Below are 18,057 nucleotides of genomic sequence, written 5' to 3' on the forward strand. Positions count from 1 at the left end.
GACTAAACATCAGGAAGAACTTTCAACAATAATAGCTGATCAACAGTGGAACAGACTCCTTAAGGAGGTGGTGGACTCTCCATTGAGGTTTTAAGCAGAACTTGGATGGTCATCTGTCACGTCTGCTTTATTTGAGATTCCTGCATTGCAGGGTGTTGGACTAAATGGCCCTAGTGGATCCCTTCCAACGCTACAGTTTTATGATTCCAAGACAGCATAGATAGGGATGAAACTGTGATCAATTTTCATAAAAATGAATTAATTCAGCTGTTGACATAAATCAAAGCATCTATTAAACAAATTTTATTTTTTAAGAGAACCCATTTTGGCTTAGTTATTTACTGTTCCTAACCCCTCCACATTAACTCTGTTCTTACCTGCAATTGGCTAGACTTTTCCACCTTTACTGTAACAAGGAATGATCCCTGTGGAGCTAACAGTTGTGTTGTGCTGGGAAACAGCTGTCAGAAGCTACCCCTATTCATCTTCCACCTTCATCTCTGCAGTTGGATATGTCATGACTGCATCTCAGCCAGCGTTCATTGACCCAGAAATGCAAGTTCAAACTAAATCCTCTGCTTACTAGCAGAACACATTGGGTAAATTTGGCATGCTCATGTTTTGCTTCAACCTAACAGTTTCAGGTTGCAGTGGGAGAAGGTCTTACTTGGTATATGTGCAGGCATTTTAATGTAGCATATTTTTAAAAGAGAAACAATTGCCCACATGTAGATCTAAACATTATCCGTAGGAAGTTTATCAAGCTCTACATCTTACTCACACTGCAATGACATGCAAAGGCCTAAATTATCTAGTTCATGAAAAATAACAGCTCAAACTTAGTCTTCACTGACCTCATTTAATGCTGTATTCCTATAGCTTCCATGCTGTGATGAAATATCTTTTAGACATTTCTCTTTCAAACAGAGAAAGATTAACACAATTATGTTGTCTATAGGAGAGGTGTTTCAGCTTCTGCAAATGTTTTATTTTTGGATACAAAGAGATGAAAAATGATTTATACAAAGATCTTACATCGAAATTAATTTTAACTGATTTGATATATCATAAAAGACTAGTCTTTAAAGGACTGTTCATGTTTCATGGTTCTTAATCTGTCAAGGCAGCATTCCTAAGAAGAGGCAACCAGAGATCAAGTTGGACTTAGGATATCAAAAATGGATCAAAAAGAGCTTTTTCATCACATCAAAATACCTTCTCCCAAAGAGGGTGCTGCTTACTGCTGCAGTTAACAGTCAAAGCTGGAAAAAATATGTTTTTAGCCACAAATGATACCTGGGCATCCAGAACCATGGCTAGCACCATTCAAGCTGTGATCCAAATCCTGAAGTGAGTGTGGTCCTCATCAGAACAGGAGCATTACCTCTTCCAAGGTTGACTGTATCGTACACCACAACATTTCCATATTATCCTAATTAAGTTTCAGTATGTCATCTCTAGGCATCTCATTAAAAAAAAACCCTCAGGCACAGGTTCGCATAATCCACTGCCACACCTGGATCTAATGTAAAAGCACTTACTCTGAAGTACTTGCTAACCCTTCCCAGTGTGTATCTTCATGGGACAGACAGGACACCAGCACTTCTCCCTTTAGTATTAAACTCAGTGAACTCATTCATTCCCCCTCTGCTTCCCAAATGCTGAACCATCAGCATGTTGCTGTTTGGGAAGCACTACGCAAAGCATTAGCACCTGAAGATCAGCTGGTTGACACTTGTCAAAGTGCAGCAATTTGCATGGTGCTTCCCAAACACCTAACAAAATTATGATGTCATATGATGGAGTTGGTCCCTCTCACCTGTCAAAGTTTTGGCCCAACCAACCAGATAATGATGTAGCTAGCTGGGCCAAAACAGTTGCCCACTCCTGGTTTAGACTTTTTAACTAATTGTATACATACAGTGTGTGTGTATATATATATGTGTGTGTGTGTGTGTGTGTAATGAATTTGTATGGTAAATGTAAGTCACTATAAACCTTTGAGGCAGTTTTACTTTTCAAATATGCAGAAGCCTAATGGAAAAATCATTTGCTTATTCAATTTAATCGATACATTGGAATGCATTAAAATAATCTGTTCATGTAGTTTCTTGAATAGACAGGTTATTTGTCTAAGCAAAGATGTATGATGAAGTACAAAATATATTTAAATGAAAAATAATCAATTGTAGCACTTTTGTCTAATGCCCTATCTGTTCATCCATCAGGCAAGCTGCTGTTGGCCTGAAGGAGTTTCCTAGCTGCTAAATGTAACTTGAAATATGTGGATAGAAAGGAATTGATATGATGATCTGGGAGCTATTATGTCAAGAAAGTGTGTTGATTTGTATAAAATAAAAAGTAAAACACTGAGGTGGAGTAGAAAAAAAGGGGAAATTAGATGGAATCAGCATTAAAGCTACTGACGTTTCAAAAGTGATTTTTTAAACAACAAAAAAGTACTTGTAATTGATGCAAAAGGGACGTGGGTGGCGCTGTGGGTTAAACCACAGAGCCTAGGGCTTGCCGATCAGAAGGTTGGCAGTTCGAATCCCCGTGACGGGGTGAGCTCCTGTTGCTCGGTCCCTGCTCCTGCCAACCTAGCAGTTCGAAAGCACAAAGTGCAAGTAGATAAATAGGTACTGCTCCGGCTGGAAGTTAAACTGTGTTTCCATGTGCTGCTCTGGTTCGCCAGAAGTGGCTTAGTCATGCTGGCCACATGACCTGGAAGCTGTACCCCAGCTCCCTTGGCCAGTAAAGCAAGATGAGCGCCTCCACGACTGGACCTAATGGTCAGGGGTCCCTTTACCTTTACCTTTATGTAGCATCAAAACCTAGAAATCAGCATTAATGTTTATCCCCCTGCCCCTGGATTTCAAGATAAAACAAATTCACTCTTACCCTAACTCTACTCATCCCCTTGTTGCTCACCCCTTGACATTAATGTATAAAACATATTAGTCATAAGACTTTATTCCAAAGCATCCAACCTCTGTCTTTAATGTGGCTAATCTGATGGTAAATGAAATGAAATGACATTTTGGAATTGCTACCATAAATTGTAACTGATGTGTGAAATGAAAAAAAAAATCTATTGTGGAAAGGAATGACAGTCATTGTGCAGACAATCTTATCTTTTTCTCTGGGAGGAGTAGGTACAAAAATTCACCACAGGTAAACTCCTTGTAGGCAAAATATAAAAATCAATATTCTAAAAGGCACTGTGTTTGTTCTTTTTGTTGTAAGCAGAAGTAGGGACTACTGAAAGTTTGAGAATTAAAATAGTTTTCAAATTAGCTTGTTTTAGTTTGCAGAGATATATCTAACTAATTTTGCATATGCATTTTAATTTTTATAACCTTACATTGTCCTCGGAGGACTTGTCTGGTGTGTGCTGTAACAAAGTAGGTGAGGGTTGCTTTCTAGCTGTGCTTTGAAGACCGAAATTTGTGAATTTCAAAATTGGCTCAGGTGGTACACAGTTTAGCTCTATTACCGTATATACCCAAGTGTAAGTCGACCCGAATATAAGCCGAGGCACCTAATTTTCCTACAAAAACCTGGGAAAGCTTATTGACTCAAGTATAAGCCGGTTCACCTTTGCCGCTGTGGTGGTGGAGGAGGAGGAGGAGGAGGAGGAGGAGGAACAAGCAGCCCAAAGAAGCCCTTCGGGCTGCTCCTTCCTCTTCCTCCTTTGCCGCTGTGGACCTCACCCTGTCGTGGGGATTCGAACCGCCATTCTTCTGATCGGCAAGCCCTAGGGCTCTGTGGTTTAACCCACAGTGCAATGTTCCCTTGTGTTATACAGAGAAGGCTGGGATTCTGTCCTGTTTAAGCAGGAGCCAGGGAAAGTGAGCACCTGTGGTGTTTTAATACTTCCTTAACTGATAGGCTTTCTGTCTTCTGGGGTCTAAAGTTTGCATTTATGTGAGCAGTTTAGGAATGGAACAAGCTGCCTGGGGAGAGTAAAGAACCACCGTTCTTGTACGCTTCTTAAGGAATGGTTGACTGGGGTGAGCGGGCGACGGCGGCACAAGTGGAGAGAAAGGGCTTCTTTCTTGCCGCCCCCACTGCCTGCCTCACTCGAGTATAAGCCGAGGGCAGCCTTTTCAGCACAAAAATGTGCTGAAAAATTAGGCTTATACTCAAGTATATAGGTAAATCAGGGCCAGTAAACAGAGAGGCTTAGAAGGGATTGTATCCTATGTCTATTTATGTGAAAGTGTGTGTGAATTAATAAGTGGATTATGTAGTGCTTTAGGATAATAGCACAAGATATTTCATTTAACTTCCCTTGACCTAAGTGCTATTTACTGAACCTAACTTGAGTTTGGCTATTACCGGTAGTACTTACTGCTGTTACTTTTGAGTGTGCTATATTAATACTATGTTTTCTCATGTATATTTCTAGTAAAATAAACTGCTTCATTCAAAAGGCAGGTCATCAGGGCAGGCACTACCATTAGGCAGATTGAGGCGGCTGCCTCAGGTAGCAGCAATGTATGTGTAATGTGTATGAGCAGCAATGGTAGCCCCTCCCTGTCATTGCTTCCTGTTCAATAAGAGAAGAGAATAGCTTTGCACCCTTTAAGCTGAGCTGATGCCCTCAGTGTGGTGGAGGTCATTCTTCCATTGCCAGTACAATGGTACCTCGGTTTATGAACTTAATCCATTCCGGAAGTCCGTTCTTAAACCAAAACTGTTCTTAAACTGAGGCACGCTTTCCCTAATGAGGCCTCCCACTGCCGGTGCCCTTCCACCATTCGGATTCCATTCTTAGACCAAGGTAAAGTTCACAAACCGGGACACTACTTCCGGTTTTGCGGAGTTCATAAACCAAATAGTTCTTAAACCGGACTGTTCTTAAACCGAGGTACCACTGTATTGAAGTAAGAATCAGCTTTCCAATCCAGTTGCGGAATGGAAAGGGGTGTCACCTTGTTCCTTGTCTCATGTAGGAAAATATTTTGAGCCAGTTCTTCAGGACACAACAAATTGGTGAATTTGATCTAACATATATGGTTCACATATTCCTTTCTTTTATTTTCTGCCTAGTTTTCTGAAAATGTGAGCTGTATATTGTATATAAGCACATCAATTTCAATGTATTACTGCTATCTTTGGTGATTCAAAATATTCTTTAAAGGCTGTGCAAGTTGGCAAAGCTGAAATCCGTGACATTTGATTCAATAGTTATGCTCATTATGTAAGTGCACCATTTTTCATGAAAACAGCTGATATTCATTGTTTGTGGCTGTTGCCAAAAAAACCTCTCTTTTGTAGGCACAGGATAAATTTTCCAGCTGCATGTGTTGTTCTATACATGCAGAATATTTGTATGTCAGTGTTTCGTACACCTTTGGGGAGATAATACAGTGGTACCTTGGGTTACAAACACTTCGGGCTACAAACTCCACTAACCCGGAAGTAGTATCTCGGGTTAAGAACTTTACCTCAGGATGAGAACAGAAATCACACGGCGGTAGCTAAAGTGGTACCTCAGGTTAAGAATGGTTTCGGGTTATAAATGGACCTCCGGTAACCAGAGGTACCACTGTACTGGGTTGCAAGCATTCTTTGCCCACTGTATATTTAACCATTTCCCTGGAACTCGTAGACTACCAGGACTTCCATGTGGACAACCTTGTGGAGGGATCAGTCATTTCTTCCCCCATTCACTTTATAGAAGGCAAATTTTATTATTACACTACTAAGAGACTAGTCACCTGTGTATCCGTTGTTGCTAAGATGAAGTGGGGTTAAAAAAAAACTCACCATGTAAGGACATGCAAGCTCTGGTAGCATCTAACCAGGCTAATAAATAATCTTGCAAGATAGTAATTTTTGTGGGGTTATTTACACAGATATTCTATGTGTTTAGACTGGTGCATATAAATAACATTTACTCCCTGCAACCTATTATGCAAATTCTTTCTTAGCTATGCAAATCTAGTACATTAATTGTTGAATTATATCCTAGCTGCTTTGTGTCTGCTCCTTGCAGCTACTTCAAAAAGTTGGGAAAGAATCAATAGGAGCATCTTTTCAGTTTACCATTTACTCATGGCAGGATAACTTATGATGCTTTCTTCTAAGATGACAGGAAAGGTTGCTATGGAGACATTAGCAAAGTGTTGTGTCCTAATGTAGCTGGTTTTGTTGCTCCACATCTGGTCGATTAATATGCAGCCAGTAGTTCCAAGTTGTTTTTTAACTTGTTTTTTATATTTTTTTCTACCAAGTCTTGAATCCAGTATATATTAAAGGGGGAAATGTAGCGCTTAGCATATAGAGCTTACATTTAGCTAGAAAAAATAGAAATTTCATTATAGGCAGCTAAAATAAATTTTAGTTTGCTGTCCTGCACATAGCTACCTGGTAGCTAGTGGTTGGCATCCATCTGTTTTGGGAGACAGTAGCGGAGTTTACTTCGCCCTTGGAGGTGAAGTAAAACTATTGGAAGATTACAGCACCTGCTGTGGCTGTAGAGACTGATATGGGAGGTTTTGTTACAGCTGAGGCAGATGAAGGTGTCAGTTGTCCTGCTGCAGATTCACCATGGTGTTTCTTCTGTCTGAGGTGAAGTGTGGATACATTCAAGTATCACCTTTGTCAGGAACTCACAAGGTGCCTTAGGCAAACTTCAGCCCCCACACTAACATTAGTTATAAGATAATAATACTTTCAGGATAATTGTAAGATAGTGCACAAAAACCCAAAATGCAAAATAAAAAGGCTGTATCATGGGTTGTGGAAGGGCTGAAGAACCCCACCACCATTTTCCCACTCCAAATTATATCCTTCCATTGCTGCTTTGCAGCGAGGTAACATGCCAGTGGTTGTTTCCTACATACTTTTGTGTGTAACATGAGATTTGGAGTCCATGGCCAACAGCCTAGGAGTCATTGCTTACTAGCAGCTAGTTAGTGTAGATTTTAGGTACCCTTGGTAAGGGGTGAGGTTATCAAGTCAGATCAAATTTTTAGTCCTTCACCATCCACTTTTAGTCCATGCCCTGCCCACCACTGGAATACGACCCCCAAAGGGTTACTCAAAATTAATGTGGTGCTGGGGCTGCAAAAGGTTTCCAACTCTTGCCCTAAACTGTTTGGGTACAAGTTTTTTAAGAGCTGCCTTCACCCTGCCTGCATTTTAACATCATAAAGAGAGCTCATTACTAGCTGGGGTCCAACAAGCCACATGATTGCAGGATGTTAGGAAGCCCCTAAAAGCTCACCTATTCTTGCTTGCTTTCCCCTGAACTGTATCTTAATTTGTTGGATTGGATGTTTGCTTTGTTGCTGTTGCTGGTTTTTATTAATGTTGTTGTTGTTGTTGTTGTATTGGTTGTATTTTACTCTTTTGTTCTGTAAGCTGCCTTAGGAAGGTTTTTATCCTTGCAGGTGGCTTCCAAATATTTTACATTAAAAAAACCAGATACAAATAAATACGTATCAATGACTTTAAAGGAAAGAGAATACCCTTGGTGTCCATGGTTAACATAGACATCACGTGAATTTGCTAAAATTATCGTTATAGTGAATAACTATGTCAGAAAATTTAATTATTGATCTTAGCTTTTTTATTCAATGTCACTGCATTTTTCTTCCCTTTCAGTAACTTCTCCTGGCCAAACTGTTACTGTGGTAACGCAAACTCTGGTAACCAAGGAAACTACCATCTCCAAACAAGAAATGCCATCATCTTTGCTTCTGGAAGTGCCAGCCCTGGCTGAATTCAATAAGGCATGGGCAGACCTCACTGACTGGCTTTCTCTATTGGATCGAGTGATAAAATCCCAAATAGTGACTGTAGGCGATCTTGACGAAATCAATGACATGATCATCAAACAAAAGGTATGTGAAATATCTACATACTGAATTTTATGCCTGACAGAAATAGCTGCTACAAATGGAACAATTTAAACAGAAAATATAATAAAGTATATTAGTATACATTGCACACATATTCTTCAGCAGATTAATTTTAAATGTGAATCTGTTCTGCTTTATACCAGTTTTCAAACGTATATTACAATTATTAAGATTTGTAGAGTGAAAATAAAGGTAAAAGATAAAAACAATGAGATCAGTCTATATATTGCCTTTACAGCAAACCAGTTACTTTGATATTTAGATATCAATATACTACTTTCTCAGAAGTCAGTAAATAGGTTGAGTAGTACATGATGCAAGCAGAATAAACCAACATCTCTACCTTTTTATGTTAGAATATTTCTCTAAGAACTTTCTGAGAGGTTTGTTTCCTGCTGTCATGCTATTACGAAAAGCTTCTCAATCCCCTTAAAGAAAAGAGCAGCTCATTAATGCAAGTGTTTTGTCAGCAAACTTTTAAAGTGCTACTTATCTTTGAAAACACACAAAAATGTGGAAATATAGAAGCATGGACAAAAACAAAACTTTAACTTCAGCAACTCTGGCGCAATAAAAGTAATTTGTTTATTATATAGCCTGAAAGTAATTACCTGCCTCCTAGATTTAACAACGCTCAATATAAAATATCTAGCTTGCATGAGCAAAACATTAAGTGCTTCACTTCCATTCCACTGATCCTTTCAAGAGTGCATCAGGCTCTTTGTTATACAACACTGTCTCCTTCAAATGCAAATTCCAATTTAAAGCATTTTAAAAAAAATACTTATGTGTAACAAGCAATCAGAAAGTTGATAATATACAATGAAATGTTTTAAATTAAGAGCTAGACCTTACTTGTATAAAAATGATGATCCATGGGTAAGAATCTTAGACTTTAGAACCCCCCCTCACATACTGTTATGTAATTATTAACAACAACAACAACAACAACAACAACAACAACAACAACAACAACAACAAACTATTTTCTGTTAAGGGCAGGAATGCAAATGCTAAATATTATCTAAATGTGCAAACATTTTTTTTAGTCCAGGTGAAAAACATGTGACCTGGAGCTATCATATCCTATGTTACGATACATAACTTGATTGTGGCTGCATCTTAGCAATTTTTTTGATTTAGTTCACTTACTCCTTATTTCAGAAGATCATACTAAGCCTTACCCATTTGTGGTTGGGGATTTATATTTTATTTATATATCTTTATCCCTTACAGGACCTTTCCTTGACCATTACCTCAGTAAATGTTCAGTAAATGACCCTTCCACTGGGGTTGTAGGTGTATAATTTTATGCTACAGTATTAATCCCTACGTGGACTGGGATACAACAAGGTAGATTGGCAGGAGAGAAGGGAGTGTCTTCATTCTACATAAGTGTTTTGTTAGCTTCGATTATGTTTTGTAGAACATATTGTGATGTGAGTGTTGGTCCAAAAGGAACAGAATCTTCTACTTCTGTCTGCTTCCAATGTACAAGAAGAAAACTGACATAAAATAAACTCAACTCAACTTGGGTGCTAACATTCTGAGTTCAGAGCTTACAAAGTCATCTGTGAATTAGATATGCTGAAATCCACATTTTAGTTATGGTTCATTTAGCTCCCTCATGTAGTTTCAGCATAAATGAGAAGTCATCTTTTCTACTTTTTGTATAATTTATGTAGAAAGAAAATCTGTGGAGCACTATTTCCTGCAAGATACAACATTAATGGCTAGGCTACATCAGCATCCCCAATGGGAATGAGGGCAGGAGTGGGATGCAGTGAACTTCAAGCCACCATTATGCAAGCTTGTTTACACACAAATGGCTTAATGCTGTATTGTAAGTGAATGTAGCATTACTTTAGCCTCCATTTAGAGAACTGATATTCTTTAAAGTAATTATTATGAGTAGGTTGCCAACTGAGATGTGCACTGTTAAAGTGCTTTTTTTCTATTACATGCAGACAAGTGTAGAGAATTTTGGAGGAAAAAGGTATTCTTGTTGTCAGCATGTGGTTTGAAGTCTTACCTTTCATATATGTTAATCTAAAGTAGGCCTAGCTATATTTATTATGTGTTTGAAAACATTTGTTCTTAGCAACAGAAGAGTTAGATTGCATGCACCTCTAGGACTTATAAACTAAGGAACTAAGAGATCAAACAAAACTAAAAATTCTCAAGGTACTTGAGGAGCAGACTTCATTGCACAATGATGCTCTTGGGACATTCAGATAAATGACTTCTGGTCTTCTGCATTTTTCTGGAGATTTTTTCCAAAAAGTTTAACATACCTCACCATGTCAGAACCATAGCAACACCCGCCACTGCCACAAAAAATGGTTCCTGCATATTTTGTTTTGAACAATCTGTTTTGTTGACTTGGAAATAAACAGTTCATCAGAAACAATAAAATTTGTGGGTGGATTGCTATATTCTTAATAATCTAACAAAGTAAAGAAGTTTTATTTTGTTCTTGCTTGCTTGCAGAACGTATGCTATCTCTGTAGCATATGCATTTCTTAGTTTTCTTTCTATTCCATAATTATAAAAAGTAATTGAATAGCTTATTTTCCCATATAATGTGCATAGCAGAAAATTGTAGTCCAATTGTAATCATAGAATGCAAATCAAAACTATAAGGACCAAATTAAATGCTTGTTCATTTTCTAAGATGTTTCGGGGGTTACAGGAGAAACGTATTCCCAGGAAAAAGACATGATTCCAGGAAAACAAGATTACTGCAATGGGAAAGTATGAATTAACTTTTTTTTATGAAGCAGTTTTAGAAGAGAAATATATTTTACATGGAGTATTTAAAAAAAAGCAGAAAGGGACTTTTAACATTTTCCCTTAACATGACATTCCTGATTAAAATCACCTCCATGAGCTACCCTTAGCTCCAGCTGGGAAGCTATCATGGTTGGCAATAGAACCTTTCCTCTCAGGGGAATAGCAGATTGAGGAGAGCTGTTTCATGAAAGAGACTCAGGTCGAAGCTGCCTACAGTAGCTTCAGAAACAAATTTGGGTCATGCGTGAATTTCATCCAACTCAGAGCTTCCTCTGAGTTGGATTGAAAGAAAGTCAAGTCTAGCCAGATCCCAGCAGGCATGGTGGAAAGGTGGTTGGGTGAGTAAGAAGCAGTAGTTTGGTAGAAGCAAGAAGTCGTTAATGGGGCATCCCAAGCCTTGGAGGGGCAGGAAAGGCATAGAACCTCCCTCCAACCATGACTAAGGCTTTTACCCAATGCTTTCCCCACCAGAGTTGTGCCGATTGCTATGGGCTAGGCAAAACCCCCAATGTCAGCATATGAACCTGAAGGACAAATTCCTCCCCAGCCCTGAATACGGTGACTGATCTTAATCCATAATAAGGTCAGGAAAGCAGTCCTACTTCTGTGATGGATAAGAAACAGCCTAGCTGAAGGGAGAGTAGGAGGGAGATCCAAAGGAAACCAGAATACTAAATGGGGCATTCCTTTTATATTTTGGTTGTGGACCTGAGTGAAATCCTGCGGGACCTGGTCAGGCCTGCGTCCAGAATGTGCTCATCCCCTAGTTTGGTTGCCATTGGCTAATTTGGCAACCGGACCAATCCAACTGTTCCCTTGGCCAGCGGGAGAGACTGTTGCATCTCCCGATGGCTGAGGACCTGGCAGGGAGGCAGTTGGATGGTGCCATGGTGCAACACCATGCTACTGAAAAGCGGTAAACAGAATTTAGGAGCATGGGAGAATGATTTCTTTCCAAATTGATTCTGGTCTTTTATCAAAGTGCCCTATGTGTGGCATATGGATCTGTCGTTGATAAGGGACTTCTGTGAGAACTGCATAAAGATGAGCTGCTTACACCTTGTTCGAAAAGATCTTAAGTATGCTCATTATGTTTAGGATGTCTTTTGCATCTTTCATCTGTAGATGATAGAATTCAAATCCAGATTTTGCTTTCCCTTTTCATCTTTTAAAAAAGAATGCTTACTTAGGGTTTCCCATTTATCAGGTATTGTCTAAACATGTGATTTATTTTACCACACTGAAATATTTTATTTATATATAATTCAATATTTACAATAAAAGCATTTACATGACACCATCAGCTTACATTTATGCAGACCAAAGGCTTGGGATTTTGAAATAATATATTGCTTGCAGAAATTTATTTAAAATCTGTCTAAATAGGAGAAAATTGGATCTTTGTTATCTGTTTTCTGAGGCAAGATTATTTCTAAATCCCCAACTAGGAACAGATAATAAACCTAGGAGAACCCCCAAGGTGAAAACATAGATGAACTGTTTCTTTACTCAGGAGAGAACAGAAGAGAAAATTGTTTAAAATTTACCCTTTTCTCACCACAAAAGATTGCCTTATAACAAAGGTATAAATAATCCAGTTTTGTGAAGCATGGATGCTAAGCTTTTCTCTGATGTCAGCTTCTATAAAATCACTTTAAAAATCTGTCAGAAACATAATCAGAAATGCCCTTTGATCTAGCTTGCTGCTTCACGCCTGTTCCCATTCCATATAAAAATGCACTAGGTGCAATAAGTGTAAAACATAAAGGACCATATCTCAAAATAAATGCTGAGAGCTTACAATTCCCTTTTATACCTTTCAAAATCAGCCTAGCACCTTTTCTGACCCCCCCCCCCCCAATTACAAGAGACAAATAATGCTAGTACCTTCTATGTAATGCTAAATGGTAGTTCTGGCAACAACACTGATAAAGTTGTTGTTGTTTAGTCGTTTAGTCGTGTCCGACTCTTCGTGACCCCATGGACCAGAGAACGCCAGGCACTCCTGTCTTCCACTGCTTCCCGCAGTTTGGTCAGACTCACGTTGGTAGCTTCGAGAACGCTGTCCAATTCGTCCTCTGTTGTCCCCTTCTCCTTGTGCCCTCAATCTTTCCCAGCATCAGGGTCTTTTCCAGGGAGCCTTCTCTTCTCATAAGGTGGCCAAAGTATTGGAGCCTCAGCTTCAAGATCTGTTCTTCCAATGAGCACTCAGGGCTGATTTCCTTCAGATGGATAGGTTAGGTCTTCTTGCAGTCCATGGGACTCTCAAGAGTCTCCTCCAGCACCATAATTCAAAAGCATCAATTCTTCGGCGATCAGCCTTCTTTATGGTCCAGCTCTCACTTCCATACATCACTACTGGGAAAACCATAGCTTTAACTATACGGACCTTTGTCGGCAAGGTGATGTCTCTGCTTTTTAAGATGCTGTCTAGGTTTGTCATTGCTTTTCTCCCAAGAAGCAGGCGTCTTTTAATTTTGTGACTGCTGTCACCATCTGCAGTGATCATGGAGCCCAAGAAAGTGAAATCTCTCACTGCCTCCATTTCTTCCCCTTCCATTTGCCAGGAGGTGATGGGACCAGTGGCCATGATCTTAGTTTTTTTGATGTTGAGCTTCAGACCATATTTTTCGCTCTCCTCTTTCACCCTCATTAAAAGGTTATTTAATTCCTCCTCACTTTCTGCCATTAAGGTTTTGCCATCAGCATATCTGAGGTTGTTGATATTTCTTCCGGCAATCTTAATTACAGTTTGGGAATCATCCAGTCCAGCCTTTTGCGTGATGAATTCTGCATATAAGTTAAATAAGCAGGGAGACAATATACAGCCTTGTCGTACTCCTTTCCCAATTTTGAACTAATCAGTTGTTCCATATCCAGTTCTAACTGTAGCTTCTTGTCCCACATAGAGATTTCTCAGGAGACAGATGAAGTGATCAGGCACTCCCATTTCTTTAAGAACTTGCCATAGTTTGCTGTGGTTGACACAGTCAAATGCTTTTGCATAGTCAATGAAGCAGAAGTAGATTTTTTTCTGGAACTCTCTAGCTTTCTCAATAATCCAGCAAATATTTTTTTTTTTAATTTTAAAAGTCCTTTATTGTTCCATTAAAATATAATTACATACAAGCATATGCATATACAAATACACTCTCACACATACCTAAGGAATAATGAAATAAATCTCACATATCTTAGTTAACTAGAAAAAAGCAAAAAGAGAAGAGGAAAAAGATGTAAGATTAAAGAAAAGAGAGAGAGAACAAGAAAAAAAAGAAAAGAAAAAAAAGGAAAAGAAGGGCAAAGAAAAAGAAGAAAGGCAGAGAAAAGAAGAGAAAGAGAAATAGAGGGAAGAAAAAAGGAAAACAAAGAAGGAAAAAAAAAAGGATCTTCAGAGAGGAAGATCAGGACCAGATAAGTCATCAAAAAGAAAAACCTTTACCAATACTTTCTACATATACTTCCGCTGCTTTTACAACGGTTCATACATCTAGTATAATACTTATTATATCTGTCATTTTTTACATTTTTACCGCTTTATTAACAAGTACAAATTAAATACAAATACAAATAAAACTCAGTTTTTTTAAGCCATATTTCGTCCTATTATTCTAAACGCAACCAAAATCTTCCACTTACTTCTTGTTTATTCAGATAGTTATTAAGGTACTTCCATTGATTTTTAACCATATCTCTTGATTTCCCTCTGATAGCATCTGTTAGCTTCGCTAGTTCCAGATATTCTGTCATTTTACTCAGCCACTCTCCCTTTGATGGTATTTGATTCCCTTTCCAATATTTAGCTATAAGGGTTCTTGCGGCTGTTGTCGCATAAAGCAGGATGTTTATTCTATCTTTTGGAATTTCATTATTCAATATTCCTAATAGATATAGTTCAGCTTTTTTACCAAATGATATTTTAATCAGCGCATATTTTCAATTTGGTCTCTCGTTACTCTGCCCCTTTGAAATCCAGCTTGCACTTCTGGGAGTTCTCGGTCCAGTTGGGCCTACTCCCTAGGGAATATCCACATGTCAGCTGCTGACATTGGCCAATCACCACTGGTTGGCCCACTTCACAGTTAGCTGCCTGATCACTGGTGTGACCAAGGCCTGGTTGCTATACCACCCACCTTAGAAGGTGAGCAAGCAAACAGGAAAAGTGTGGAGTAACAAACTCCAGAAGTCTTGAATTACACATGAAAGGAGAGAGGTATAATGGGGGAAGGGAATACGAGTGCACCATCTTTGTTTACAGTCTAATAACTTACAGTTTATTAGATTGTTCTTTCTGAACCTTTGTGCTGGCCATACATTAATTTCTGAAGTTATTTATAGCCCTTAAATCTATCCTTGGTAACTAGTGTGGCCTAATATACCCTGACATTTTTATTTTTAGACAGGGATGTGTCTGTAGACAGGGGTGTGCTTTTCAAGTTCAATGCTGTGGCATAGAAAGGCTCTAAGCTTTTCCGATATTGAAAGACAAAGTCCTTGAAATGTGACGCTGGCTTCATTAGAGAGTCAGTTCAGTGTAGACTCCATGCTGTAGATAGAGGGCAGTGGCAGACCTTAGAGTCTCAAATTTCAACATCGCCTTGCATGACGCCAAAACTCGGTGCCCCTGCTCACCTCTTGCTTTACATTTTACCTCATAGTTGTGGTGCTCCCTGCAGCACCCCTGAGACTCTGTGCCCACAATTTAAATAATTAGCCAAGGAAGCAATCCCTTTGCCTGTCTATTTCCCTGACAATGAATTCTGTTGGCTTTTTTGTCTGTTCTTGCAGCCATTCCTTTCTTGCCAGCTTTGCTTGAACTGTTTTTTCTGAGCAAGATTTCTCAGTGAGGAAAGCTTATAGATGTAGTGCAAGAAACATTTGTGCCAGAGACAGGCTGATGAGCATGATGCTGTGTGCTGTGGCAGCCAGTAAGTGAGGTTTAAAGCACAATAGTGGCTTCTTTATGCTTCTGACAAAACACTAAAAGAAGTAACATAAATACTATGGCAATATTGTTTTAATTAATAAGAAGCAAAATTAGGTTCTGTTAAAACCCAAGAGAATGGGTTTATCTCAATTTCCACTTGTTAATATGTCTCCAAACAATACCTGGGGTTCATTTGCAAGAGAACTAACATGAAAAATGATACATAAGCATATGAGGGGAAATCACTCCTTCAGGTAGATTCAATCAAGAGTGAAATGATATTATGTGCTAACATTTCCCACAGTGGTACAGAGCTAATAGAGCATAGGATATATAGACACAGAAGAAGTCAAGAGAGACAGAGAAATGATATGTGTATTTCCCACAACTTTAATGAAAAATTTAACTCCCTTTGTAAAGATAAGTGTTTTCCTCTGTGCAAATTGTTACATTTTGTAGATTATAATGTTAGCAATGGTATGTTTGTGCAACCTTGGAAATTAAAAATACATACGAGTAAACAAGACGTGTGCATGTTTCCCCTCAATATGTGCTACATTATTTGAGTAGCTTACAGTAAAGTGTATAAAAACCTTTATGGACTGATGTTGAGAATAAATTTTGGAATGTATTCCTTAAAGTATAACCAGCAATATTTGTAGGTGTGTTTGGTAAATTGTTATGATCAAAGTATCACAACTATGTATAACACTCATATTTTTAAACATTAATGATACTTTAACTTTTATTAGGCTTTGACATCAACCCCCCTCCCTATGAATTTGTTTAAATTTATTAGTTCAAGCTTCCTATCCATGGACTGATTCACCCTTAATTGTTTTATTATCCGTCAGAAGTGTCATTTTTATCCTCTTATTTTCTTAATATCTTCTCTCAGCTAGCAGAATCTATCATGACATCTGATTTCCAACGGGTAAGCTGCTGTCAACCTGACCCCATTAGTTGACATTTTACCATATGCTCACAAATAGTGTGAACATTACCCTTTTCCTTTCTAGTCTCCTTCTGCTCTGTGTTTGTGTTTGACTAGATAGTGCTGAAGGTGACTTCTGAGATTAATCAGTCTGATGCTACTGACAATCACATATAATGCTTAAAGAGATAAGGTTCATCAGTATGTAAGGAGGGGTGGAATAAATAGATTCCTAGTAACCTTTTTAGAACTATATAATTATATAAAAGAGATCAGGCTCACTTTAATGAAGTACACTGGATTGGGGAGAATCTGGCTTGCTAGAAAACATAGATGTATTTCAATGATTTATCCACAATATTTCCTGTAATGAACGTCAGCATATTTAGGTGCTCCAGATCAAATATTTGCAAATGCAAATAATTTGTGTAATTCCATAGCTCCTGTTTCTGCAAATCCTTACCTATTTCCTCATATGGATTTTGTGGAATATTCTTTTTTTTTTTACAGGAAATATAAAATTTCTCCAATTATCTCCAACCAGGGATACATTACAGGTGAAACTCAAAAAATTAGAATATCGTGGAAAAGTCCATTTATGTAAGCAATTGTTTTCATTAGCTACTGGAGTTTAATATATGAGATAGACTCATGACATGCAAAGCGAGATATGTCAAGCCTTTGTTTGTTATAATTGTGATGATTATGGTGTATAGCTGATGAAAACCCCAAAGTTGAAATTGTTAATTTGGGGTTCTCATCAGCTGTACGCCATAATCATCACAATTATAACAAATAAAGGCTTGACATACCTCGCTTTGCATGTCATGAGTCTATCTCATATATTAGTTTCACCTTTTAAGTTGAATTACTGAAAGAAATGAACCTTTCCACGATATTCTAATTTTTCGAGTTTCACCTGTATATAGTGGCATATTGTTGCCATCACAAAAATCACAGTTTCTTACCTACCTATCCACTCTCTGATGTTCTGCAAGTGAGTTCATTCTTCATTAGGCATTTAGGAAACAGTTTTCAGTTTGAGTCCTCTGTCAAGTTGCTTTCCTTAAGCCTCATGCTTTTAAATTTACACTGAAAAACCTCTCATTTGTTCTTCCTATTAAACTGCCTCTGTAACAATTTTATTGGCATTTGGATAAGTTATCTCACTCTTATGGTACATCTCCATTGCTTTTATACCCAGATAAATGTGTCCTGCATACATTGGGATTCCAATATCCTGTGTATTATCTCCCTCAGATCAAGGGGAGATGCCTTCCTCTGCATTCCGTTTTTCTTGTGATATTGATATAGAAACAGAGTAAGTTCTGTGTTCTAAAATTCCAGATATGCGAAGCCACTTCCTTGTTTTATTTCTGTTGCTAGGTAAAACACTGTATCATGGAAGATAGGGCTATGAATGGCTACTAGTGACTGTGTATTACCTCCAGTATTAGGAGTGGTATACCTCTGAATACTAGTCACTGTGGTACCTGAGTGGGAAGAGCATGCTGTGGAGATCATGTGCT

The 18,057-nt window shown here is 38.4% G+C and overlaps 1 protein-coding gene across 6 annotated transcripts in view; it reads left to right on the forward strand.

The window, feature by feature from the left end:
• The window catches only part of DMD (dystrophin), a 1,040,101-nt gene that overhangs the window by 717,975 nt on the left and 304,069 nt on the right, over positions 1 to 18,057 (forward strand). For all 6 annotated transcript variants that reach the window (XM_033147196.1, XM_033147200.1, XM_033147197.1 and 3 more), the window contains one exon: positions 7,618 to 7,856. In XM_033147196.1, coding sequence (XP_033003087.1) covers positions 7,618 to 7,856 — 239 coding nt within the window. The remainder of the gene's footprint in view (positions 1 to 7,617; positions 7,857 to 18,057) is intronic.

This window comes from Lacerta agilis, chromosome 4, assembly GCF_009819535.1.
Source record: "Lacerta agilis isolate rLacAgi1 chromosome 4, rLacAgi1.pri, whole genome shotgun sequence".
Classification (NCBI taxonomy): domain Eukaryota; kingdom Metazoa; phylum Chordata; class Lepidosauria; order Squamata; family Lacertidae; genus Lacerta; species Lacerta agilis.